This window comes from Nannospalax galili, unplaced genomic scaffold (genome assembly GCF_000622305.1).
Source record: "Nannospalax galili isolate Female #2095 unplaced genomic scaffold, S.galili_v1.0 scaffold380, whole genome shotgun sequence".
In the NCBI taxonomy this organism is placed as follows: Eukaryota; Metazoa; Chordata; class Mammalia; order Rodentia; family Spalacidae; genus Nannospalax; species Nannospalax galili.
Genome location: NW_008348568.1, coordinates 1128528 through 1155200, shown reverse-complemented (window position 1 = coordinate 1155200; position 26673 = coordinate 1128528). Strand labels below are relative to the sequence as shown.

Genomic DNA, 26673 nt, shown 5'->3' with positions numbered 1-26673 from the left:
TTATCTCACCCCAGTCAGAACAGCAATCAAGAAAACAAATTACATGACAAATGCTGGTGAGGATGGGGGGGACCACCCTTATCCACTGTTGGTGGGAGTGCAAAAGTCAAGAAGACCATTTTGTATAAAAATGGTTCTCTGACAATACAAAAGCATTATGGGAAAATACTGCTGGTGCCTTAGCATAAATTACAGCAGTAGTAGGTACCTAAGCATACTAGTGTGGTAAGTCACCCCTGGGCAGGTTGCGCTGTATTGTATAAGAAAGCAGGATGAGCTTGGGCAGGCCAGCAAACAGCGTTCCTCCATGGCTTATGCTTTAGCTCTTGCCTCCAGGTTCCTGCCCTGAGTTCTTGCCCTTGATGATGGACTGTGCTTGCAAGTCAGATAAATCCTTTCCTCCCCAGGTTGGTTTTGATCAGTATTTTCATCATAGCAATATGAAAGCAAACTAGAACAGAGACCCTGTCTCAAAAAGACAGGGGAGAGAGAGAGAGAGACAGAGAGAGAGACAGAGAGACAGAGAGAGAGACAGAGAGAGAGAGATATTATACTACTCCCCTGGCTCTGTATATAATATAAAATAAAAACAACTCTAATTAAAAAGGCAGGTAACATTGTTCTAAATTTTCTGCATGGGAAAAAAAAAAAGAATTTGTCAAAGCTGAACTCTCATTTTTGTAGAGGCCTTCCTTTACTGGCTGTGCTTGGGTAGCTTTAGTGTCAACTTGACACACTTGGGTTGTTGGAGCTGCAATTGGGGAATTGCATCCATTGGACTGGCCTGTGGCCATGTCTGTGGGGCATCTTGTTGATTATTGAGTAATGTGGGAGGGCCCAGGCCACTGTGGGTGGTGCCATCTCTGGGCAGGTAGGCCTACATTGTATAAGAAAGCAGGCTGAGCAGGGGCCAGGGGAGCAAGCCGCCAGGAAGCAGCATTCCTCCATGGCCTATGCTTCAGCTCCTGCCCCCAGGTTCCTGCCCTGAGTTCCTACCTTGGGCTCCCTGATGAGCTGTGACCTGGGAATGTAAGCCAAATAAACCCTTTTCTCCCCAAGTTGGTATTGGTCAGAGTATTTTGTCACAGCAATGAAGAATCAAACTAGAACAGCGGTATCCCTAGCATCTGCTGGGTCTCTCTACTGAATGATCAAACATGAACAAACTCCAGTTGAACTAATGGAAAATAACATTTTCACAGCACCATCTATAGACCTTCCAGTCATATATGACAGATACTTTAGACTGCATGTTCCTTGAGGTCAGAAACCTTGATATCTTTGCTCATAAATTTCTAGGGCAAATTTTTTTTCTATGTGGGATGGTTGACCTTGGGTCTGTGTGGAGCAAGCTGGCCCCAGACATAGCCAAATCAACACTTTTTTGCCTCCAATTCTTATGTGTCCATGGACAGAGAACCAAAAACATGCCTTTGGGGGGTGGGGTGGCAGTTCTTACTAGAACAAACCGGATTAACACCCAGGAATGAGACAATCTCATTTTACCTTCAGTATATTGCTATGAGATGTTACAGAGTAAGATGAGAAAATACATGCCCAGAGGAATTAATGACTGTCTCAAGAATACTCAAAAGGTGCCAGGTATGGTGGTAAATGCCTTTAATCCCAACACCCAGAACACAGAGGCAGATGAATCTATGCGAGATTGAGGCCAGCCTGGTCTACATACTAAGTTCTAGGCCAGGTGGGGCTACAAGAAGACCTTGTCTCAAAAAAAAAAAAAAAAAAAAAAAAAAAAACCTCAAAAGTATCCGTGGAGTAACACTACCATACCACACTGTCTTACCTCAAAGTAGACATACACACAGAGTTTTAAGTATTACTTACTCTGAGTCTCCACAAGATCCAAAGCAACACTAGAAACAGTGTCCATTCCAGAGCTGATACAGGACTGGAAGCTTTTTAAGGAAGAGAGAGCAGATTCTACTCCACTGAAGGATATAAAATGAGTTGAGCCTGAATTTGTACTGGAACGCCCTGGCATCTTGAGATTATTACCTAAAATTTCAAATACAATAGTAAGAATTTTATGTTAGAATAATAACTGCATAGAAAAATAGCACAGCTGTAAACATGCTTTGATTGTAACATCCATGTGCCACACTAACTGTATGCAGCACCCCAAGAGGACCAGAGCAGTGTGCCATCATCTGGGCCACCAAACATGCATTCAATATAGTATAGGGAAGGTGAGTATTTTTTTTTAAGAGGAAAAATACTCTCTTCCTTGATTTTCTGAAGAAATTTGACGACAGTCCAGTTCTTAGAAGCCTAACACACACAGAGACTAGAAACATGACTCATTTCCCTTAAAAAAAAGAAAATAACTAATGCTTATGATGAGATTTTTCAAAAACCTATCACCTTTATTTGGTATATATGCATTTTGAATTTTGAAAACCAAAAAACTCCTATGAGTTCTAATAGGTTCATAAACCTGGTATTATCCAAGATTCAGTGAAAGCAGAATTTCTGTATAGATTTCTTATCTTCTAGTGGCTTATCCAGTATATTGCAGTTAATATCTTCAAACACCAGATCCTTAAAGCTTTAGACACCTTGCATATACATCTTTGCTTAATTCAGGAACCTCCTGAAATTCAGTCCATTGAAAGCAACTGGAAAAGTACAGAGTTCACATAGGCTTAAAATGACAAGAAGGCTGTCATTTTAAGCTGTGTAGCAGGAAGAAAAAAATAACAAAATAAAATAAAAACATGTTTTCTTGGAATAAAAGCCATCTAAAGAACTGGACTGTGCAGCTTTATTTCTTTGGGACCACAGGCTAACTGGCAAGTCCTTCTGACCCTCTATGAAGAGGAATCAGCAGCACCCATGGTGTGATCTAGCACCCTATCTGGAATTTGTTAACAGGACTTGCTCTCGTTCTTCCTTTCTAGAGCTGGGAGCTGTGCAGTATCTCTAACACTTTCTCCTCTCATAATCCCCAGCTTTATTTATTTTACATCTGGACTGCTACTGTAGTTTCTCAACTATTGCTTTATGAATTAGGGTCATTCATTTATTCCACAAGCAAGTACTGAGGCCTTCCCATGTCAATCCTTAGACTCACTAAAAAACACAGGGCAGAAAAGGGGAGGGCATAGAGGTGCCTAAGATGCTGATTTTTATTTTTGAAGTGTCAGTTTAACATAAACATTTAGAATACAACTCACTGCCAATGCAAGTAACTCAGTTAACAAACATTCAATTGTCTTCTTAAATACTGGGCACTTCCCGGGGCATGAGAATACAGTCCCAATTCAAGTAACTCAGGTAACAAACATTCAATTGTTTTCTTAAATACCCGGCACTTCTCTGGGCATGAGAATACAGTGGTTTTTCAAGGTGAGCACTCTCAAGACTTTTATTTTCATGTATCACTTGGTTTATTCCAATTCAATGAAAACCTAACATGCACCAGGCAGTGTCTGAAGGACTAGAAATATTCAGCCTCTGCTCCCTAAGGGTTCAAAAGTTAAGAAGGGGTCAGATATTTAAATACAACACTGAGTACCTGCAAAATGATGGGACAGATGAGGAAATGTTTTGACTTCTTAGATCACTGACTGATCTTAAAGGGTAAGGAAGACATTTCACTGATAGAGAGCTAATGAGAAAGGGCATGCTGGCTGAGGAAAAGGCTGTCAGGAACCCACAGAACAAATAGTTGCTAAGGGCATATAACTTGGATTTTTACCGATTACTGAAAATGGGCACTTTGATTTTCTTCTGCTGAAATTACAGGTGTGACCCAGCATACCTGGCTTGTCCTCTTTGATGACTCCAGTTGATACAAGCTGCTGACACCTCCTCTTTCATTTGTACCCAGAACTAAAGGCCCCATTTCCTCATTTCACTGAGGAAGCAGAAGCTTCCCTCCCCAACTACCAGCCTCAGACCCCACCTTCCCTTGTTGTGTGAACTGTACCTGCTCTGAAGACCACCCCACTTTCTATTAGATCTCCTTCCTTCCATCTCCAAGTAACTCTCTTGATTTCCTGCATTACCAATTTTCACCTCCCGTGCACCATCCCCCACAGCAAAGGAACGGACTGCTCTTTCACCTTAAAGGAAAGCATTCTCCAGTCACCCCTCCTGCTTACTGCCCCTGCTTCTGTGTTCATTCTGACAGCCAAAACCTCCTGTAGGCTTGCTTCCATTTGTCTCAAAATCCTCTTTTCTTGACTCTTCTCCTGAGTACCTACCATACTTCTGCTCTCCCACTTAACTGGACCTGCTCTCATCAAGGCCACTCCTGCCATCCTAATCTCTCTATCAGGGAACAGTATTTCTGCTCCCACTCCCTCCTCTAGCCTCAGTCAGGCCCTTATCTCTCATCCTTCGATCTCTTTCATATATACTGTCTAAAGCCCCAATTCACAACTGTTCATCCTCCTTCCACTGTACTTTCTTCATTTCACTATCTGTCCTAACTTCATCTATCTGCTAAAGTCTGAGTATCTGGGTCCTCATCCCCAATTTATATGTTGAAATCCTAAAATCCAAAGTGTTGGTATTACAAGGTAAGGCCTTGGGGGAGGTGAAAATTGGTAATGCATGCTCTTGAATGGAATCCATGCTCTTGAATGGAATTAGTTCTCTTATAAAGGATGCTCCGGTGAGCTGTCTTGCCCTTCCACACCATGAGGACACAGCATGTACATACCAGCCACAAACCAGAAAACAGGTCTCCATCAGACCCTGAGTTTGAAGGTGTCTTCATTTTGGAATTCTCAGTCTCCAAAATGTAAAGAAGCTACTTTGTGATGTTTATAAGCTACTAGGTTACAGTATTTGGTTTGTAGATGTCTAAACACTCTAACAACATCCCTTGGGTCTGGGTTTAAATTGGGGCTTTTGGGGGGCAGTCCTCCCCAAGGGACATTTAAATATCATCTAGAAACATTTCTGGTTGTTGACACTGGGAGGGAGGGATTGTATCCACAGAGCATCCATGGAGTAAAAGCCACGGGTATGCTAAACACCCCAGAAAGCTAACAGACCCTCACTACAAAGAATCATCTGGCCCAAAAATGTCAATACTGCATTGTTTGAGAAACACTGGTTTCAATGGACCTCTTCTTGATCTTTCTCCCAATAACACTGATCTTTGTTTCCAGGGCCTGTAGTCTCCGAGACAATTTATATCAAAGTTATAGATTTCCTAAGGTCTTACTGTGTGGGCTATTTTGCTCAGAAGGCTCAACACACTATTTTGCCTCCCCTGATAATCCTGGAAGATTTGACGTCATCTGAGCCACATTCCTGTAAAATATAAAACACTGCTCTACCTGTTTCTGTACAGCATGATAGCAGCCACAGAACAAACACTTTAGTTAGGCTATTGGCCTTTAAATCCAAAGTAGTCTTATACAACTTCAATAGGGCTGTCTCCTTTTTCAGCATGTCAGGCTGCACACGTCCTTCTCTCGGAACCCTTCCCTCACACATGGTTCCTTCCCTTCTTCATACTCTCACTATTCCTAACACGTATTTCTATTTAAAAAACTTATCACAGCTATCTGCTCAAATCTTTCATTCTGGGACCTCCCTGAACGGGAACACAGGCATATTCTAGTAAAACATCTCACACGACTAAGTGGTCAGGGAGGATTCGCCAAGTTACCAATTGGTGGTCAAAAACCACCACCAATTCCACCATCGGTGTGCCCAGGCGCTACTCTGCACATCGACCTTCGCTGAAGCGAAACGGCCCCCTGCGCGCATCTGAACCAGTTCAAGGTTCTGCTTGTAAAACCAGTTCAAACCATATTTTTGTCATAAATTCCTGATCTTTTTCCACCTGCCTTCAGGGACGAAGGATGGAGTGGCGGCAGGAGCTAGAGGGTAACGTGTGCGCTGTCACTGCTGTGGGTGAAAAGATCCATAGCTCCAGCCCAGGGTCCCTGAGGGGCAGAAGGAGGCGACACGGCCTGCCATCTGGAGGGGGGAGAGGGGGGCGACGCGGCCCACCATCCTGAGGGGGAGGGCACACAGCCCGCCCTCGCCATCGCGGTGCTCGCTTCCGTCTTACCGGGAAGCCAGACCTAGGAAAGCTACATCCAGCTGCACGTCGCAGGCCTGACTCCCAACTCCTTTTCTCAGCTTTCTTCTCCAGGCACTGAAACGACCCGCGCGCTCTGCGTCATCAGCCCGCGCCCGCCAACAATCACATGCACACCACCCCCCCGACTCCCGGCCCTACTGCGCTCTCCTTCCCACCCCTAGGTCATGTGACGGGCTGGAGCCGCCGGGGCGGAAGCCGGGGTCCTGCCAGCTTGAAACCTACCTCCGGCGACACTGAGGTACCCCTGCGGCGGGGGAGGGGATCCCGAGTTTGCGCTGCCGGCTGACAGGTGGGTCCGCGGCCCTTCGGCCCTTCCTCGCCTGGTGTCCGGGTGAACCACTGGGCGCAGGACTCCAAGCCTGCTGGGCTGGAACTGCAGCCCCTCTCACCTCCGGCCTGGTGGAAATCATTTTTGCACACTCCTTTGGCGCTTTAGTGGAGATTTCCACGCTTCCGGGCCGCGGTGCCCTGCTAATCTGATTGATCTTCCACTTAAAACCCGAGTGAGTGGTCGCTGAGGGCCTTTACACGAGAGGGGGTTTGAATACATGTTCTGATATGAGCTGTGAGTTTGGGCAAGTAGCTCTACTCTGCACGGTAATTCCAGTCACTTGTGCCAAAGTCCTTTGCATTTAAAAAAAAAGAAAAAGTCCTCTGAGTCTTGATTCTTCTGTGATTGCACAGGGAAAGGAAAATAGCTGCCCAGAGATGTAATTTGGTCTCCTAATTTCTATATAGATTATGGGGATGGAGGGAGTTTTATTGCCTTCATCCAGAACCAGGGACACCTCTTTAGGTGTTCTTCACCTGTTTTTCCCCAGAGTCATGAAGCAGACTAGAATGATGCTCTTATTCCACACTTTTCTGGAAAATATACGCTATTAATAGTTACCCTGCCCACAACCATTATATGTTTTGTTCATCATAATGGATTTGTGGAGCCAGTACTTACTTTCTTTTGGAACTGAGGTTTTGTGAAAAGATAATAGTCCCATCTTTTTGTCCTCTGAGTTGGGTCAGCAGTGCTTTGTCCGGAACACTTTAATTCTCTGAAGAAATTCTGGAGTTAAGGACGGTTTGTAGCCACCATGTGGGTGCTGGGAATCAAACCCGGGTCCTTTGCAAGAGCAGACAGCACTCTTAACCACTGAGCCGTCTCTCCGGCCCCTTTTCATTGCTTCTTAGGAAATTCTTTTCCTTGCCTTAGTCACTCTGTTCATTGCTCTGGTATGAACAGGCCTCTATCAAAGAACCTCCTATACTTGGCATATGAAAAATTACATGTGTTCTTTTGGTTTTTCTGGCGCAATTATCTTTTCCCAAATGTAAGATAAATGCCATAACCTCAACAACCTATGGAAGCAGACAGCCGACAAGATGGGGATGGGAGGAAATGCAGCAGCAGAGTATAGAAATAGGTGCCTTGCCATTACTGTGCAAAAGTAAAAAACGACTGTGGCGCATTTTTGAAGATGAAGTATGACATAATATTTATAACGTATGCATTTAAGTTGATAACTTACACTCTTTTACAGTACTGCATCTTGGCTCCATAACAAACGACCTCAACACTTCTTGTTACTCAAAACAATCACCATTTTTTATTAAGATTCTGTGGTTCAGGAATTTCAGATATGGCCACTTCACTGGCATGTCCAGCACCTCCAGTAGGATGCTCTAAAGTGCTGGGGATAACTGGAACACCTCCAGTTTAACCTGGGTTTTGTGGTGACACCTTCATTTTCACTGTCACTCCTTTCCTTGATTCTCTTCCATCTCATGTCAGGACTCAGCCTCTCCACTTTTATAATCCCAGCAGGATAGCCAGGCATCCCACATGGAAGCACCAAGAACCAAGCAGGTGGTGTCAGGCCTTCTCAAGGCTCCTCTTGGAATGGTGTGGTCACTGCTCCCAAGTTATGTGTGATAAGGCAGAGTCTCACCATGTAGCCTTGGCTGGTCTGGAACTTGCTATGTAGACCAGGCTGGCCTCAAAAGTCTCTGCTTCCCAAGTACTGAGATTAATGGCATGGCCACCATCATTCCCTATAGGGTGTCAGTTTTTAAGAGTTGAGGTGTATCCCCTCAAAATTCTAATGTTGAAGCTCTAGCTCCCCCCCCATGCCTCAGAATGTGACTATATTTGGAGATAGTATCTTTTAAAGAGGTGAATAAATTAAAATGAGGCCGTTGGAGTTAGCCCCAATCCAATATGAGTGATATCTTTATAAGAGAGAAAATTTAGATACAGAAACGTAGAGGGAAGACTGTGTGGGAAAAGCCAAGGAGAAAGGCCTGAGAAGAAACCAGCCCTGCTCGTACTTTCCTCTTGAACTTGTAGTCTCCAGTGTGAGGAAGAAATAAGCATGGCAGCCATGGTGAAAGATAGAGAAAGATGGTCCACCCTGCCATCCACATGACAAGGGTTGTAGGGAGCCATCGTTGGCAGCTAGTTATGCTAAGCAGAAGGCTTGGCTCACCTACCTACTGAGACTGAGGGGTCGACAGGCAGGTGCCCAAGTCTTCTAGAAGGACATACTAAGAAATGGGCTGGTAAAACATACTGCCTACTTCTAAGATTTTCTGAAACCTCCAAGTCCAGGGAGATATTTAATATTGTAAGCCTTTCCCTTCCTTCTGTCTTACCTGGACCATACCTCTGCCATCTCACTTTACAACTACTATTTCCTCACTATCTGTGGGAGGATGCTAGGAAAAAGGGAAATGGATATGTCATGAAGCAGTTTTGCTGACTTGTCTCTAATTCAGGTATGTAGAAGATGCAGTCTGTCTAGCTATGAGATGCTCTGAGGTTTTGCTGTGTGCATCAATTTCACATGTACTAATGACTACTTGTAGATTAGTTGATTTCATTCTTAAGTCTCCCCTCTCACTTCCCCACCCCTGACCCTGTTATTTGGCTGCTTCTGTTCTCTTCATGCTTGCCCTCCACCAACTTTTCATTGTGTTTTTTCTCTCTATTGGCATGTATTGATTTTTCTTTAAAAAAAAAAAAAACTTTTTTTTTTTTTTGGTCTTTTTGAGGCAGGATCTCCCTGTAGCCCCAACTTGCTATGTAGACCAGGCTGGCCTCAGTCTTACAGAGATCTGCCTGCCTCTGCCTCCTGAATGCTGGGATTAAAGGCACCACCATGCCAGGCCTTATTTCTGCATCTTAAAGTTTCCATTCAATAAGTAGCTCTCAGAAATTCTCCAATATGTCCAGGCATGGCATCCATACCACTATAATCTCAGTGCTAGGGAAGCTGAGACAGGAAGATTATGAGATCACGGCCAGCCTGGGCTTCACAGTAAGATGGAGCAGAGAGCTGTTAAGGGATGCTTAAATTACATTTTCCCTCCTGATAAGCATTTGCTTTGTCCGCATGTTTATGATACTACAGGAAATATCCTTGTACCTATCTCTGGATTACTGGTGCTCATATTTCTAGGAATAGAATTCAAAGCATGAGATCACCAGTTCAAAAAGCATGTATTTTGTATTTAGTAAATGTTGGCTCACGTTATTAAAAATTTTAACAATTCACATTTTTCACACAAAGCTCTTCTCCCACTCTTACCTAGAACAGAGTCATTGAGTCGTTGCCAGCCTCGTGTAAGTACAGTGATTTGGGGTGATTACTTAATCTGTAATTCCTTTGCTGCTGTTCGGCTAAGGATCTTTTCAGACGGTGCTTTCTCATGTGGATTATGCTTTGTGAATTACCCTGTGCATTCCTTGCCTTCTGCATTTCAAATCTATCTTCCAAATTATTTGTCATAGAAAAGGTTTTAAGTGTTATATTCTAAAATATGTTTCCTTATAGCCTCTGGATAGCTTTCTCAAACTCTGAGTTCCTAGGAACCTTCATTCTACTAAAGGTTGATAGTCAGAATATCTTCCCAATAGAAGATCAGTAAAGGACTCCTGCTGATGGGTGAATGGGTGCTCCTGTTTATCTTTTTTTGGGGGGGGGCGGTGAGGGCAGAGTTAAGGCAGGGTCTCCTTGTAGCGTGGAACTCCATATATAGACCAGGCTGGCCTTGATATCACAGAGCTCTGCCTGCCTTTGTCTCCTGAGTACAGGGATTAAAGGCGTGGACTACCACACCTGGCTACTGATTTTGATCCCACTCTTGAGCACTTCCTCTTTTTGCTGCCTCTTTTCTCTGGGACTTTCTCCTCAATAGTACTGAAGCCTGCCAGTGGTGGCGGACACCACCTCTTATAAGCCTCCTTCTGATACTTACCATGCAAAAAATAATATTGCTAACTTCCTGTATATTTGTTGCAGTTTTCCTCAGAACCAGCCATCCTCTACTCTAATAATTCTGGCTTCACATCAGAATCAATTTGGGAGCTTCTTAAAAATAAGGTGTTTAGGATTACCTCTACCTACATAGCAGAATCTAAGATTCTAGATGATTCTGTTTTGCATCCAGACTTGTGAACCAGTGCACTAGAAAGTTCGCTACATAAACACCTTCAGCTCCAACCCAGCAAAGAGGTACACACAGTGGTTGGGGAAAAAGATAGATCTTTGCCTTCAAGAACTCTTAGAAGAAAGACCTGTTAACCATAATTACAATAGTTAATATGCTAAATGTTCAAATCATTCTTAGTGAATGAAAAATGAGTAGTTGATTCTGAGCACAGTGCCAGACATTTAAATGCGGAGTGTTGAGAATAAAGGGGTGCACTACCACTCCTGGATACTTATTTTGAGCCCATTCTTGAGCACTTCCTCTTTTTGCTGATTCTTTTTTAAACCAATTTGATATAATGTTGGTAAATTACCTTCACAGAATTTTAGAAACCACATCTGAAATTTTAAAAGGAATATCAGACATGTTTATAGCTATAGATTTATTGAATAAATGCCTTAAATGATGCGTTGAGATGTGTCTCTGAGAACTATTACAGTGTTTGCAGTTACCTACTAGAATATCACATAGTGGGGCATAGCTTGTGCAGTTAGGGCACACTAGAGCCACACATGATTTTGGCACCCCTTTGGCTTAGAGACAAGCTATAGCCTTTTTTCCTTAGGGGAAGTAGATAAAGGGCAGAAAAAGTGGCCAAGACTGTGATTCTAGCAAAGGCCTGTGTTCTGGGTCATACTCATTTTTATCTTGATTAGATTTGGAATAGGAATCACCTAGGAGACATACCTCTGGGTCTGTCTTAGGGATGTCTCCAGAGAAGTTTAATTGAGGAAGGAATAGCTACCATGAATGTGGATGAAGCCATTCCATAGACAGGGTTACCAAACTGAATGAAGAAGGAAGGAAGGGAGTGAACTGAGCATGATCATTCATCTCTCCTTGAAGAATGGAGAATGAATGCCCTTTCTTCCTATCAGAACTCATTATTTGTTGTGGTTTTTCAGTGACTTACGTTTTCAAAAACATATATACTTATTTCCTTTAAAAATGATTAATGTTTTTCTTTTTTGATACAGGTTCTTTAATGGAGCAGTCATTTGGTCCACAGACCTGGTTTTACTTCATGTTCTACAGACCCCAACTCTGAAGCCCATTAATCATTTCCACCATCAAGGTTGGAGTCCCACGATGTTGGACTTCCTGGCTGAAAACAACCTCTGTGGCCAGGCTATCCTGAGGATCGTTTCCTGTGGCAATGCCATCATTGCTGAGGTGCTGCGGCTCTCTGAGTTTATTCCTGCTGTGTTCAGGCTAAAAGACCGAGCTGACCAGCAGAAATATGGAGATATCATATTTGACTTCAGCTATTTTAAGGTACTTTCCCTCTATGGCATTTGTATTACTGTCTTTTTTTACAAAAATGTGTTTTCTCTGGGAACTATGCAGCTAGAAGAGGTCAAATAGGTATGAAGAGTTAAACTGGAGGGAGAGTTAAACTGGAAAGCATTTGAACCAAATTTAACATCAGCTCTCAACTCAAGAATAAAACAGAAGTACTGTGGGAAGTACTAACATAAACAAATTTAAAAAACACTTTAATGATGCATTTTACCTTGGAGTAACCTATATTTAAAGCATGCTACTCTTGGATGAGATTCAGCCCAGAGGAATTTTGAATCTAGGCTTTTATTTTATTATGTTATCACCTCTGCTATTACTATTACTAGGCTTCATTGTGTTTATTGCTCTGGTTTAATTTTTAATGTGTAAGAGCATAATAAAATGTTAAGACTATCTAGAAATTGTTTCCAAGAAATACGCCTTTACTGACTTTTCGCACAAATGTGTTTTCTTTTTAGGGTCCAGAGTTATGGGAAAGCAAACTGGAAGCTAAACCAGAGTTACAGGATTTAGATGAAGAATTTCGAGAAAACAACATAGAAATTGTGACCAGATTTTATTTAGCCTTTCAAAGTGTGCATAAATACATTGTAGACTTGAACAGGTATTGACGAATTTTTTAAATAAATTTTATTTATTATTTTTATTTTATGTGTATGCATGTATTGCCTGACTGTAGGTAACTGCACCCATGTCGTACAATGCCCGCATTGGTCAGAAGAGGCTGTCGGATCCCCTGAGACTAGAGTTATGGACAGTTGTTAGCTGCTATGTGGGTGTAGGGATTTGAACCCAGGTCTCCTGCAAGAACAACCAGTGTTCTTAACTGCTGAGCCATCTCTCCAGCCCCCTGACAAATTTTTTTAACAGTTTATCTGGCAGTAAACAGTGGAGAGGGAGAAGGCCCAGTAGGGCATGTAGACCTTTCTGAGTTATTCCAGCATTAATGTTAAGCTCATTCATGCCATGTGTCACTGTCTTTTTCCCTTCTTAAGTATGTTTGCTTCATTATAATTTCCTGTTCTTGTGAAGTATCATAATAAAGTTGCTTTATACTAATATCTGGCTTTCAACCTTCTAGTTGTGATCCTACATATGAGACATAGAAAAAGGTAACTTATTTTTGTAAATTTGTCTTATACATTAACATTTTTTTTCTTTTGAGACAAGACCTTGAACTTGCAATCCTTCTGCCTCAGACTCCTGAATAACTGGGATTATGAGCCTCTAGCACCATATGAACAGTTCTTAGGAGTTTACTATTCATTGACCTCTAATTCCTATTCCACATTCAATGCCGTTGCTTCTACAATGCTTCTATTTCATAACTCAGCATTAGGGATTATTCTTTGGAACAATCAGAAGTATCAACCTGTGATCCCAAATCACCATGAGTTATAGCTCATAGATTAATGAGATTCATAACTACAGAGTTCCTGAAGCCAGAATTCCTGGTATCCTGCCTTACCTTTTAAACATCTTTTTATCAAAAATTTTTATCTTCTATTTATGTAAATAACTTGCCTTGGCATTTCATTTCTAGATACCTTGATGATCTCAGTGAAGGTGTTTATATTCAGCAAACCTTAGAAACGGTGCTCCTCAATGAAGATGGAAGGCAACTTCTAGTAAGAATGACTGTAAAAAGAAATTCAGGAATGTGAAATATAGCCTCAGTATATACAGAATACTGTTCTTTAAACAACAACAACAAAAAAAGCCTGATAATTGTTTTCTAACTGGCAGGTCCATATTTGAATTTAAAACATTGTCGTTACTTGCTAAAATCGCTAATGAATAAAAGATTATGTTCAGGTTATAAGTTTCCTCTGTATAAGAATTCAATCTTCTTTACTTTTTGCATCCCAGACATCTAGCTTGGTACCTAATACATGGTGACCATCTAAGAAATGTCTGTTAGAGCCAGGTGTGGTGACACATACTTATAATCTCAGCACTTGGAAGGTCAGTTCAAGGTTATCCTTAGCTACCTAAGAGTTCATGACCAGGCTAGGATACATGAGACCTGCCTCAAACAACAAACAAATAAAAAAGAAGAAATGTTTTTAATTGTATGAATGCCTTTTTGATGAGCAAATAGTCATAGGATTGGGATTCCATTTTGCTATCCCAAGCAAAATATCAAAAATAGAGCAAGGAAAGGTAATCACCTTGAATTAAAATTTATTTTGAGTAAATTTTCAATGCCTATTCTGCATAGCTGTTGAGAGTCCTTTGCAGGAAAACCTACATTTACCTTGAAGCATGAGTACAGCTCTTAGGAGGAATATGACCATGTTGTCAGCCTCACACCATACAAATGTGCACACCTAGGAGTTTGGCCTTTGTCCTTTTTCTTCCTAGTGTGAAGCTCTGTACTTATATGGAGTTATGCTGCTGGTCATCGACCAAAAGATTGAAGGAGAAGTCAGAGAAAGAATGCTGGTTTCTTACTATCGATACAGGTATTCGTGGGCTAGTTTGCATACCCTCAAACTCTGCTATTGATGAAATGCATTGTATGTTCCTGTAGTATTTTTGCAAACAGCAGCAAGATAGGTGGTGTAGGATGTGGAAAGACATTACATCTTCCGAATGTGTTCAGAGGTATAGCAGTTACTCTTTATCATGGTATCATTCCATAGAAACTATGTACTATACATAAAATACTATATTATATAGATTTAAACATATAGAAACCTAATGATGATAATGCAATTGTTTTATGAAATAAGAATCTGAATTTTGACTCTTCAGGATAAGTTTTAAGGAATTTTGAAAGTGTTAATGAACATTCTTTCTGCTTTTTAAGTTTGTTTTTTTAATGATTTTATTTTCAAATAAGACTCTGGTGCACATAAAGAAATGAATGAGCTTTCTGTTGTCATTTTCCTATAGGTGACCAAACAATTGTCATTCTGGATAAGGTTCAAAGTGAATTCTCCCTGTACATACATAGACCCAGACACAAAAACAACGATACATACCCTGAGTCTTATGTTCGTGAGTCTGCAGAGTGGTGCACCTGCAGGAAGTAGGGTCTTAAGGAGCCACTTCAACAGCTTTTTAATTTCAACACTTCACATATAGGTTTTTGGTCTTTTGAATAAAGAGTTAAAAACTGGGTACATGGGGCTAGAGAGATAGCTCAGTGATTACGAGCACTTGCTGCTATTGCAGAGAACCAGAGTTCAGTTCCCAGCATACCTGAATAAAGCAGCCTGACTCTTAACTTTAGTTTTCAAGAGTGAGCCCGATCCTGGAGGACACCCATTCCCCCAGATGTCTCTTGGAACTTTGCCCTAGAACTGTGTCCCTGAGTCAGGCCTCACCCATACTTTTATTCAATTGGGAACTACAAACTTGAATCCACCCTTCTCTATCAGACAGCTTTGCCTTTTTAGCCCTAGTTCTAGAATATCTCATACACAGTGTCAAGCATCTTTTCTCAATGTTTTCAGTGCAGATGAGAGTACTGCCTTTCAGAGCTTTTATAGGTTAATTCTCAAGGATACCCACATTCATTCATTACCTTGGGGTAGAGTAGCAAATTAGGAATCAAGATTAGGTGTCCAGGTCATGAGAGCACATTGTTCAATGAGTTTTCAAGACTAATTCAAAGTCCAGATTCTGTCCAATTTGAGTCATTCCTGCACCAGCACCCATGTCAGGCTGCTCACAACTGCTTATAACTCCAGCTCCAGGGGATCTGACACCCTTTTCTGGCCTCCATGGGCATCTGCCTGCAGGTGAACATATATGCAAGCAGACACATACACACACACACACCAAGGTAAATGGCAGAAATAGATTCAGGGACAAAGTGAGTCAATAAGCATTGGCCATGTACAAACTTAGGCTAAAGACAGGAAGAGTAGCCGGGTGTGGAGGTGCATGCCTTTAATCCCAGCACTTGGGAGTTAGAGGCAGTCAGATCTCTGTGAGTTCAAGGCCAGCCTGGTCTACATAGTGAGTTCCAGTCCAGCTGGGGCTACAGGAAGACCCTGTCTCTAAAAGACCAAAAAAAAAAAAAAAAAAAGAACATGCATAAGAAAAAAATTACAAACGGGGTGAGAGCGCTGCTTTGAAAAAAGGACACTCCTCTTTCTAAGCCCGATAATAAAACTGAGAAATTTAAACCACAGTGGAAATGAGACAATGGTATTGTCTGAAAAAAAAAAAAAAATAAAAAAAAAAAAAAAAAAAAAAAAAAAAAGTGTTTTTTTAAAAAAAAAAAAAAAAAAAAAAAAAAAAAAGAAGATATGTAGAATAGAATTCACAAACAGGTTGAGACAGGTCCTCTATAGAAAGGGACATTCTATGCTTGGCAACACTTGGTACTTCTCTGTCTCCTCTGTAAATTGATTAATTGAGCTCTGTTTGTTTGACTGGCCCACTTCCTTTCAGTTCTGTTTTTGAAAGGATTGACCACCAGCACTCACTCACAGTGATTCATCCATAAGCTGTTTTACGTATTCATGTTTTTGAAATGAAACTTGAATCACCTTTTGGCAAAGGAATAAATGTGAAAGAGAAACTTGAATGGCCTTGCCCATATCCTGAGAGTACCCAGAGAAACAAAAACAATAGAAAATGTGAGGAAGAAAAAAAAAAATTGCTTGTCAACCTTAGCTTTGAGAAATCCAGCTTTGTCCCTTGAGGAACAATAGCTAATTCATTGGGATGTGAGCTCCCATTATTAATGCAACACTAAACAGTTGCATCTCAGGATTGTGGTAAAGGAGAGTCTCGCATCAAATCTCAAGTCTAAGATAGTTTAAGTCAAGTTCATTTCTTTTAGAGCTCATTACCCTGAAAATTACAGATATTTTTACTAGATCGCTGTATCTTCCCAAGAAAAACTAAGTAACATAAATGCCACATTAACATAATTTTAAAAGATTTTTTTAATTTGTAAAATGTTCATTGAGTTTCACATTCTTTATCCATAACTTTGAAATCATAGAACTCTGAAAAATGAATATACAATTTTAGGTGTGCTAATGCACACCTGTAATTCCCACACTTGGGAGACTGATACAAGGGGATTGCTAGTGTTTGAAGCCAGCTTGAGCTACATAATGAGACTCTGTTTCAAATAATCCAAATATGTGTGTGTGTGTCTGTGTGTGTATGTATTAATTATATACACATCTAATACACCTACACATATAAAGGTACACATGCATACTCATTTGGCTGTCACACCTGAACCTGAAGTCTGTTGGAGGCAAAAGTTACTCAGGACAGATGTGAGGCTATCTGTAGTCTTCACTTACCTCACTTCTATGAGGTAAATTTTAGTACTCTGTAACTGTTAACATCTTGAGGTGCCAACTCAAACCCTACTGTTGTATTCTGTAGTCTATTATCCAAATAACATATTACTTTCTTACATTTGAAAAATGCTGTGTTATGAAACAAATCTAGCTCTAGGGATTTGGGGAAAGGGATTGTAGACCTTTATAGAAAACTGAAGCCAGGCATGGTGGCGCAGGCCTTTATTCCAAGCACTTGGGAGACAGAGGCAGGCAGATCTCTGTGAGTTCCAGGCCAGCCTGGTTTACCTAGTGAGTTCCAGGCCAGCTGGAGCTACAGGGAGACCCTGTCTCACCTGTCTCAAAAAAGACAGAAAGAAAGAAAAGAAAAGAAAGAAAGAAAAAAAGAAAGAAAGAAAGAAAAAGAAAACTGATAGCTGTCCTTCAAACAGGCTTTTCAAATATATAGTTTTGAATTGTAAGGATCTAAATTGACTCGTAGTCATATCTAAATGGAATTCTCTGCTTTTAGACTTCTGTTTCTAACACGTATGATTTGCTTGACCCTTTCATTTCCCACTGCTAATATGACTCAGTGCCGCTCGGTCCTCTGCTGATTCAAATATGGATGATATTTGTAAGCTGCTGAGAAGTACAGGGTATTCTAGCCAGCCAGGAGCCAAAAGACCTCCCAACTATCCCGAGAGCTATTTCCAGAGAGTGCCTATCAATGAAACCTTCATCAGCATGGTCATTGGGAGGCTGAGATCTGATGACATTTACAACCAGGTAGGGATCTGCACCTTAATTCAAAAATTAGAATTGGAATTCACTTTTGTCCTGAATTATTCCTTTCCTTTCTTCTTTCCCTAAGAGAGTCAAAACAGCAGCTAGAGACTATTTTTAAAAACTTTTGAGGGGCTGGAGAGATGACTCAGTGGTTAAGAGCACTGGTTGCTCTTGCAGAGGACCTGGGTTCGATTCCTAGTACCCATATGGCAACTAACAACTGTCTGTAACTCCAGCTCCAGGGGAATTGGACACCCTCTTCTGACCTCCTCGGGCATTGCACAACACAGGTGCACTCACATACATGCAGGCAATACACTCACACAAAAAAAATAAAAATAATAAAATATTTTTTTAAAACAGTGAACCTAAAAATTTTATAGCCACTTTTGAAGGAGATGTAGCTTTGCTCTGGAAACTGTTAATTGAGTATGTTAAAGCTGTAATGAAATGCTTCTTCTAAAAAAAGAAATATTTAAAAAAATATATTTTGAAGAATCAGAATATATTTTGGCAGAATCAGAGACTTCAGGAAGAAGATGAGATTTGAACATTTGGAAAGAAGGGGAATTCTTTTAGTCATTTATTCAAGAAATAGTTATTGAATGTGTATTATATGCTCATTAATGTGCTAGGTGCTGGGGATTCATCACCAAAGATGGTAGGCTTTGATCCCTACACATGGTGGACTTGTAGCTTAAGAAAGAAGACATGCACTAGGAGTGACCCTAGAGTAAGCTGAGTTTTATCTTTTAGGAAGTCCAGGGTGCCCCAAAGCATGTAGCAGTGACAGAAGGACAGTCCAGACAGAGCTGGCATCCTGCACAGGCAGGGCTGGAAAGATCTTGTGGCATCTGAAAGGGGACTCATTTTCCTCACCAGTGTGTGTATTGTTCACTGTCTAAGAAAAAGACCAAAGAACATAGCCATGCTCTCTCCAAATCATATAAATCTTTCCACTTTTCTTTAAAAAATGTTTCCCGCTTTCCTGTTTTATAGTACTATAAATACAAATAATAAATACTTAGAGGTGTTCTGTAGCATTCAAAATCAGAACTACCTGTAGATAGCAGGACTTTATAATATTTATTGCCATTCACTGAAAATTAAGTCTAAATCAGCCTCATAGAAGATTTGTTCACATACCATTTTCTCCATTGCCTACAACAATCCTGAAAAGCAGATGACATTATCTCCATGGAGAAGAATAAGACTTGGAGACCTTGACCAGTCTCCTGTAGGTCACACACCTGAATAGCAGAACCATATTTGAATTCAGATTTGCATGAAGTCGAAGTCCATGTTTGCTGGCTGCCTCTTATCCCACCATTCTCCCTTTTACTCAGTCCATGATCCAACTCTTCAGGCGGTGTGTTACAAATGTTCTTTTCTCCCCATGACCTCCATTAACGTAGAGTTTAAAATGTGTTTGTTCTCTGTGCCATCCCACTCTGATCTGCACCACCTCTAGCCCTGTTCATGACTGATGGATCTGATTCTCTTGTCTCCAGGAATTGGAACAGGGCCTATAAAATAATTTCTGCAAAATTTGAAGCTTAGGGGGCAGCCTCACACAGCCAGATATGCTAACAGTCTTGAGAGACAGAAAGGTTGGGCAGACCCGTCAAGGGGAAAGAAATAAGTATCTTGGTTTGCAGCCCCAGGCCCTTCCCATGGCCAGGCCATATTCCTTGCTGTGTCTATCCTTGTGATAATTTTCCCCCATCTCTGCTTTTGATAACTCAAGGTGATAGGTACTCCCTATAACCAAAGATTCCTAATACACAAGGACATAAATACCTGGGAAATGCAAGTGTGCAAAAAAAAAACAGGCAGAAGAAGAGGACTCCCCAAAGCAGGGTGAGAACAGAGGATGATATCAGAAACCTCGGGAGAGAGTTCCATTCCTACATGAATTTAAGAGAGAGTTCTAGAAAGCAGCCATTGAACTGGGTTAAGAAATTCCATTGGTGGGGGCTGAAGAGATGGCTCAGCGGTTAAGAACACTGTTCTTGCAGAAGACTCGGGTTCAAATCCCAGCACCCACATGGCAGCTAACAACTGCCTGTATCCAGTTGCAGGGGATCCGATAGCCTCTTCTGTCCTTCATGAGCATTACACGACACGGGTCCACTTACCTACCTACATGCAGGCATAACACTCAAACACATAAAATAAAGATAATGAATAAAATATTTTTAAAAGGAAAAAAAAGAAATTCCATTGGGATGATGGATGAGGTCAAATTTAAGTGAGTTGCTGAGCAAATAGGAAGTGGTAAAATTACAGCACAAAATTGGAGTCTCTCAGTTAGTTACAGGGGATTGTTTGTGATAGGAAGGACAGAAATTGGTGATAAGCGGGAGCAGGGGATGCAGGGTTAAGCCTTTTTTTCTCTTTGTAAGAAACAATTGTAGCAAGAGTCATGCTGAAAATGAAGAGAATGTTATGGGGTCTCAAGATAAGGAAGACCTTGGTTATAATTCCACAACTTGAAAATTGCTTCAAGGGTCCAGGATCCTGAGAGGTGATGAGATTTTAGAAGCTGAACGCCAGCTCTTCAGCAATTCCCTCTCTGGGCTGTTGTTTTGCAGGTCTCTGCCTACCCTCTGCCGGAGCATCGTAGCACTGCCCTGGCCAATCAGGCTGCCATGCTCTACGTGACTCTCTATTTTGAACCTTCCATTCTTCACACCCACCAAGCAAAAATGAGAGAGATTGTGGATAAATATTTTCCAGATAATTGGGCAAGTATTTCCCCCCCCCCAACACACACACATTCTTCAATAAAAAATTTGCAGCAGAACTAGCATTCTAGAGTCCAGATAGAGTGATGCATACCTGTAATCCAAGCCCTTGGGAAGTAGCAGCAGAAGGATCAGAGTTCAGAGTTATTCTCAGCTACATGGTGAGTTCAAGGCCAGACTAGGCTACATGACCTCTGTCTCAAAAAATCAAAAACAAAATAAAACTCTTCTATTCAAACTCAGGCACTATAAGCACCTGTACGTGATGATCCATTTTGTCAGCCCCACTCAGTGACTTTTTTACAATTTTTTTATTTTGAGACAGGGTTTTACTCTGCAGCCCTTACAGCCTAGAACTGCTATGTAGACCAGACTAACCTTGAACTCACAGAGATCTGCCTGCCTCTGCTTCCCAAGTATTGTGATTAAAGGCACACTCTGAGACTTTAGAGCATAAAAATACTAAAGAAAACCTCTTGTCCTAGTCAGTGTTTTTCTCTTCCCTTTTATTTTTCTTTATCCAAAAATCTTAATCCACCTCAGTTGAAAAGAAAACCCTTATTTCAGCTCCCTTTCCATGAGTAGCAGACTCGTCCCTCTTGTTCCAAAGTGCTCACAAGGAAGAGTCCTTAACTGTGTAGTTGGAAAACCCCGGGTTTTCACTGGTAAGCCTTTAAACTGGAAAGAACAGTCAGGATTGTATAGACCTTAATATTTTCCCAACCCCTTGCCTTGACGCCAGTAGATGTTTGGGCAAATACTGAGTGAATGTCTCCTTTTTCAGGTAATCAGTATTTATATGGGGATCACAGTTAATCTAGCTGATGCATGGGAGCCTTACAAAGCTGCAAAGACTGCTTTAAACAATACCCTGGACCTCTCAAATGTCAAAGAACAGGTAGGTTCCTGCTAACCAGGAAGAATCCTCTAGGCACAGCAAGTCTGATTTGTGAAGTAGGAAATGAGCTAAGGAACTTGGAAAATGTCTACATAGACATCTTGATACCTAAGTAGAAGGTACAGTAGACTTGCATAGATAATGATGGATTTTTAAACTGATGTACTAGGGGAAATTGGAGACCTGGGTCCTAAGGCAGATTCAGTACCTAGAATGCATCAGTGTGACAGGGGCATAGTTGACTTTGTTTCTTTTTGTGTAAAGACCATGTTCTGTGAACAAAGCTGACGTCATCTGTTGCCAGGATTGATGTTTAGCAGTCGGATGAATGCTGAGCTGGTAGCTGAATGTGGATAATATTCTGTTACTATAATTTAAATCATCCCTTCTGTTTGTTTAAGTTACAGGGCTATATCTGCTTCTTTAATAAGAACACTAGGTATAGGGCTGGAGGATGGCTCAGTGGTTAAGAGCACTGGCTGCTCCTGCAGAGGACCCAGGTTTGGTTCCCAACACTCACGTGACAGCTGACCATCATCTGCAACTCTAGTTCCAGGGAATCTGACACTGTTTTCTGGTCTCCATGGCAATACACACACATGGTGTACTTACATGCAGACAATCATATACACAAAATACAAATAAATCAAAAAAATTTTTAAAAAGAACACTAGGCAGAAGAAAGTAGCTGAGTAGACAGGAATAAAAGACCTTTATCCAGTGCACACATTTAATATTTCTTAATGGTTAGAGTCCTTGTCTTGGCTGTCTGGATTATAAAGTTTCCAATGTAGATAGAACAATATTGGCTCCAAAACCTGTCATGTTTTATTCAAATAGATTGAGTTCCATAAACAGTGCACAAAATAATTTCGATGTTGGCTTCTCTCCTAGAAGCATATTAAAGAAAATGGCATTCCAGGCTTACTAATGTCACCACATTAATTTTTCATTGCTCAAGTTCCTTTCCAAATTTCCATTTTCTCATTTGTGGCATTTTAAGAAGTTTCTTGACTAGTTTTAAACTAACTTAGCAAGTATTAACGTTTGACCCTTGCTTTAGTAAAACCAAATGACCAGTATTGTAAAAGGCCGATTAGAAAAGTCACAATTTTGGCATCCTAAGATCTGTTTTTTTATTAAGCTTCATTTGCCTGCTGGATGTGTTGGTGTCTGCCTGTAATCCCAGCACTCAAGAGACTGAGGCAGGATTGCTGTGAGTTCAAGGCCAGCCTGGGCTACATAACAAACACCAGGTCAGCCAGAGCTACATACAAGACCCATTTTGAGTATGTCTGCTCTGTACCGTTTTTCAGCCACAACAGGAAGAGCAAGCAGTTGAGCTTCTAGTTTTGTGCTGCTTTTCCATCCAAATTAAGAAACAAGGAATCTGAGAACCACCCAGCCCGGTTCTCCACTTGATATTTGAAGAAACCAATAATGCAAGAGGCTAAACCTGTCAATGTTTAGTCACAACCCAAACTAGGATTGAGTCTCAGAATTCTAAGTACAATATTCCTTTAAAAAATATCCAATGAGGGACTGAAGAGATGATTCAGTAGTTAAAAGCACTGTCATGGCTGCTCTTTGAGAGGACCGAGGTTCAATTCCCAGCACCCACATGGTGGCTAACATCCATGACTCTAGTTCCAGGGGTTCCAGTGCCCTCTTCTAACCTCTGCAGGCACTGTACAACACCAGTGCACCTATCTACATGCAGGCAATACACTCGTACACATAAAGTAAAAATACTAAATAAAATTTTTTTAAAAATGTCCAATGAACCAGTTGCTGTTGGCTCTGTAACTATAATCCACAGATCCTCTCATATAGAAATACTATTAAAGAGGGAAGGAGGATGGAGGGAGAGAGGGATGAGTGGATGAATGGGTAGAGGAAGGAAAGCTATTACTACTGTTCAGGGGATTGATTTGTTTTTCAAGGTAGTTTTCCATGTAATTCTAGTTTGCTTGTTGTTTGGTGTCCAAAGGCAAGCAGATACGCTAGTGTCAGTGAAAGAGTGCACACTCAGGTGCAGCAGTTTCTGAAAGAAGGCTGCTTGAGGGAGGAGCTGGTTCTTGACAACATCCCAAGGTTGCTGAACTGCCTGAGAGACTGCAATGTCGCCATCCGCTGGCTGATGCTTCACACAGCTGACTCAGGTAATACACAAAAGTAGGGGCCACTTATACTGCTCCACATAAATCTCCCCAGAGTTAAGATCTACTTTACCACACACAGTGATTTAGCAGTAAGTGAGCCCATGATGAAAATTAAGTTGATTTAAGTTAGTTATTTTTGTGTCAATTTGGGTAGGTCAGTGGCTCTCCTGAACAGATGTCACCTGGTAGGTGCTGGACAATATAAGGACTTTTGCTTGTCACTGATCAGACTGGGGCGATCAGTTGTATACATATGAAAAGGGATAACTACACATCTGTGATAGGTAGAAGAGTGCCCCTACCCACCCACCTCCAAAGATGTCCTTGCTCTCTTCCCTGAAACCTGATCATATGTTACTTGGCACATGGCAAAAGAACGGAGAGATTGCTAATCGGCTGATCTTAAAGTCAGGAGAGTAAGTTAGATTATCTCAGTAGACCCTGTGTGATCAGAGTTGTAAACCAGGAAGTGGGAGGCAGGCAAATCCTAACCAGAAAACTGGATTCTGGAAAATTATTTGACCAGCCAATGTTGGCATTAAAGATGGAAAAGGCCGAAGCCAAGGAATGCAGTCAGCCATTAAAGACTGAAAAACAGTGGGGTTTTCTCCTAGTTTATGGGTGCCCAACCTTTTGACTGTGATATGAAGCTGCCATCTATAAATGTGTATTGGGCCACATTCATGCCATCTTGAGATACTTGTGACCTGCAGACCACAGGGAGACACACTGCTAGTGCTTCTAGGAAGAGTCCTGCTTTGCTGACATTTTTTTTTTCTTTTTTGTTTTTGGAAACGGTCTCACTATGTATCCCTGGCTAGCCTGGAACTCAGCTATGTAGACAGACTGGCCTTAAGCTCAGAGATCTACCTGCCTCTGCCTCCTGAGTCCTGGGATTAAAGCATGTGCCATCATTTCCACTTCTGACATCTGTTGTTTTGGGGTTTTTTTTAATTATTACATGTAGGAGTGGGGTGCTTGTATGTGCTATGGCATGCATGTGGAGGTCAGAGGACAACTTTGAGATATCAGTTCTCTCCTTCCACCATTTATGACCTGGGAAATCAAACTTAGATTGTAAGGCATGGCAACATGGCTTTTACCTGCTGAGCCATCTTGCCAGCTCTTGACTGACATCTTGATTTTAGTTCAGTGGGCCCTGTTTCACATTTTGCAACTCTAAAATGTGAAAAAACTAAATGTGTTGTTTTAAGCTATTTGTGGTAACTTATTAGAGCAGCTACAGAAAACTAACACAAGGTCCCAGGTAGCAAATAAGAGCTCGGTGTGTGACATGAAAGGGATATGGTGTGAGACCAAAGAAGAGCACTCGACTCACCCAGAGCTGTGTACTGCTGCCCCTAAGACGGGTTCAGAAACCCTGTGAAATGCACTGCTGGTTTGGGTTGCTTTGGTTTGGATTGGGGGTTTTGTTTTTTGTTTTTTGAGGCAAGGTCTTTCCATGTAGCCCTGACTGGCCTAGAACTGCTATGTAGACCAGGCTAGCCTTGAACCTCTGGTGATCTTGCATCAGCTTCCTGGGTGCTAGGATTATAGGCGCATCACCATGCAGGCTGAGCCCTCCACTGGAAAATCTTTGATGCAACTAGCTTTTCTTGAGGTCCTACCCTGAGGCAAGCACTACTTCACTTTGTGTTCTTTCAGCTAACACTGTCCTAAACTAAGGTCCACACCACATCACTGTGTAGCCACTCTGTGATAAGGGAGCACAGCCTCACCACCACTACAGTCCAGATGCTGAGCCCCTCTGCTACCATACGCTTCTGTTTTCCTGGGAACCATTCGCAGTGGGACTTCCTTACCCTTTAAGTTTTTGGAAATGTGAAATTTCTTCTCAGTCCTCTCTCCAGCTTCTTAAATGTTTTTCACATGTGCTGCTTGCCAGTTTTTCTCATCATTTTGCTCCTTAATGTAGGTCTGTGCTTTGCCCACAGTATGAAGCTGAAGTTTTTAATCATCTAATTGATCTGCTTTTAAGATTTTTTATTTTTATTCATGTGCATGTGTCTGTGTTTGTGCATGTCACACATTGGATCCCCTAGAACTGCAGTTAGAAGCTGTTGTGAACTTCCTGACATGGATACAGGGAACAGAACTTGGGTCCTCTGGAAGAGGAGGAATCACTGAACTATCTCTCCAGCCCCATTGATCTGCTTTTAATTAGCTTAGTTTCTCTTTTACATGAACTCTAGTTCTGGTTTCAGGATTTTATTCTATTGATTGAGCTTATAATCTGATCTACCAAAAGCTTATAAATAGTTCAGGCCCTCACTTTAGCCTATCACAAAACCAGCTGTAATCTAGTGACTCAGTCTCAATTTCCTCCTTTATGCAACTCTACCTGACAGTCAGGCATGTGTCCTGGAAGCCAGTAGTGTCTTGAATTTACACCCAAACCAGGGGCAAACTCAGTATGCCAGAAGTCTGAGTCTTTATCTTTAGTCCCATCTGTTTTCCATTTTTGTGCTTTGCAAATGTCTAGCCTGATTGCACAAGGATAGGATTTGCCTATCTGCCTGTGAGTTACACACGGGGAAAACACTGCTTATTTAGCCTTGGTGGTGCTGCAGTCGTGGCATGCATATGTTCCTGTTGGCCCCCTGGAGGCCTTTCCCATAGGCAAAGGCAGGGGCTGCTCCCACTTTGTCTTGTGGCTGATGAGGAACACTCCCTGGCAACATTTGATGAACAAGGCTGGCTGGCTGCAGAAGCCTGACCAGGAGACTACTTGGTTCTAGGATCAATTCCTGTACTTTTTTGGGTCTGAATTGTGTAGGATCAGATCAGAGCAGGAAGCCCAGGAACACTTTGGAATGGACCCTTATTTCTACCAAGGATCCAAATGTTAAGGTATGTAGAAGCATGCAGAGTATTTGTCCATCACCTTGATTACAGTCCCCAATCAAAAGTGAAGCAAACT

General features: G+C 41.6%; 2 protein-coding genes and 1 non-coding gene across 5 annotated transcripts in view; 1 reads left to right on the top strand and 2 right to left on the bottom strand.

Annotated features, from left to right (window-relative positions):
* Nucleotides 1-6197, bottom strand: part of Nsmce2 (NSE2 (MMS21) homolog, SMC5-SMC6 complex SUMO ligase) — a 253509-nt gene extending 247312 nt beyond the window's left edge. Inside the window, exons 1-2 of one of the 3 annotated variants that reach the window (XM_029569536.1) lie at nucleotides 6059-6197; nucleotides 1849-2019 (exon numbers count right to left, since the gene is read on the bottom strand). In XM_029569536.1, the coding sequence (XP_029425396.1) occupies nucleotides 1849-2005 (157 nt within the window). In that variant the 5' untranslated portion in view covers nucleotides 2006-2019; nucleotides 6059-6197. The remainder of the gene's footprint in view (nucleotides 1-1848; nucleotides 2020-6058) is intronic. The other 2 variants (XM_008845466.3, XM_008845464.3) reach the window with 2 other exon arrangements.
* LOC115072419 lies at nucleotides 1314-1442 on the bottom strand. The gene has a single exon (XR_003851482.1). It is a non-coding gene; the product is annotated as a small nucleolar RNA SNORA38 (small nucleolar RNA).
* A 34-nt stretch (nucleotides 6198-6231) lies between the features above and the next one.
* The window catches only part of Washc5 (WASH complex subunit 5), a 56720-nt gene continuing 36278 nt past the window's right edge, over nucleotides 6232-26673 (top strand). The window contains exons 1-9 of the mRNA XM_008845463.3: nucleotides 6232-6380; nucleotides 11554-11851; nucleotides 12337-12482; nucleotides 13422-13506; nucleotides 14243-14343; nucleotides 17733-17925; nucleotides 20520-20672; nucleotides 21457-21570; nucleotides 23561-23732. Coding sequence (XP_008843685.1) covers nucleotides 11666-11851; nucleotides 12337-12482; nucleotides 13422-13506; nucleotides 14243-14343; nucleotides 17733-17925; nucleotides 20520-20672; nucleotides 21457-21570; nucleotides 23561-23732 — 1150 coding nt within the window. The 5' untranslated portion in view covers nucleotides 6232-6380; nucleotides 11554-11665. The remainder of the gene's footprint in view (nucleotides 6381-11553; nucleotides 11852-12336; nucleotides 12483-13421; nucleotides 13507-14242; nucleotides 14344-17732; nucleotides 17926-20519; nucleotides 20673-21456; nucleotides 21571-23560; nucleotides 23733-26673) is intronic.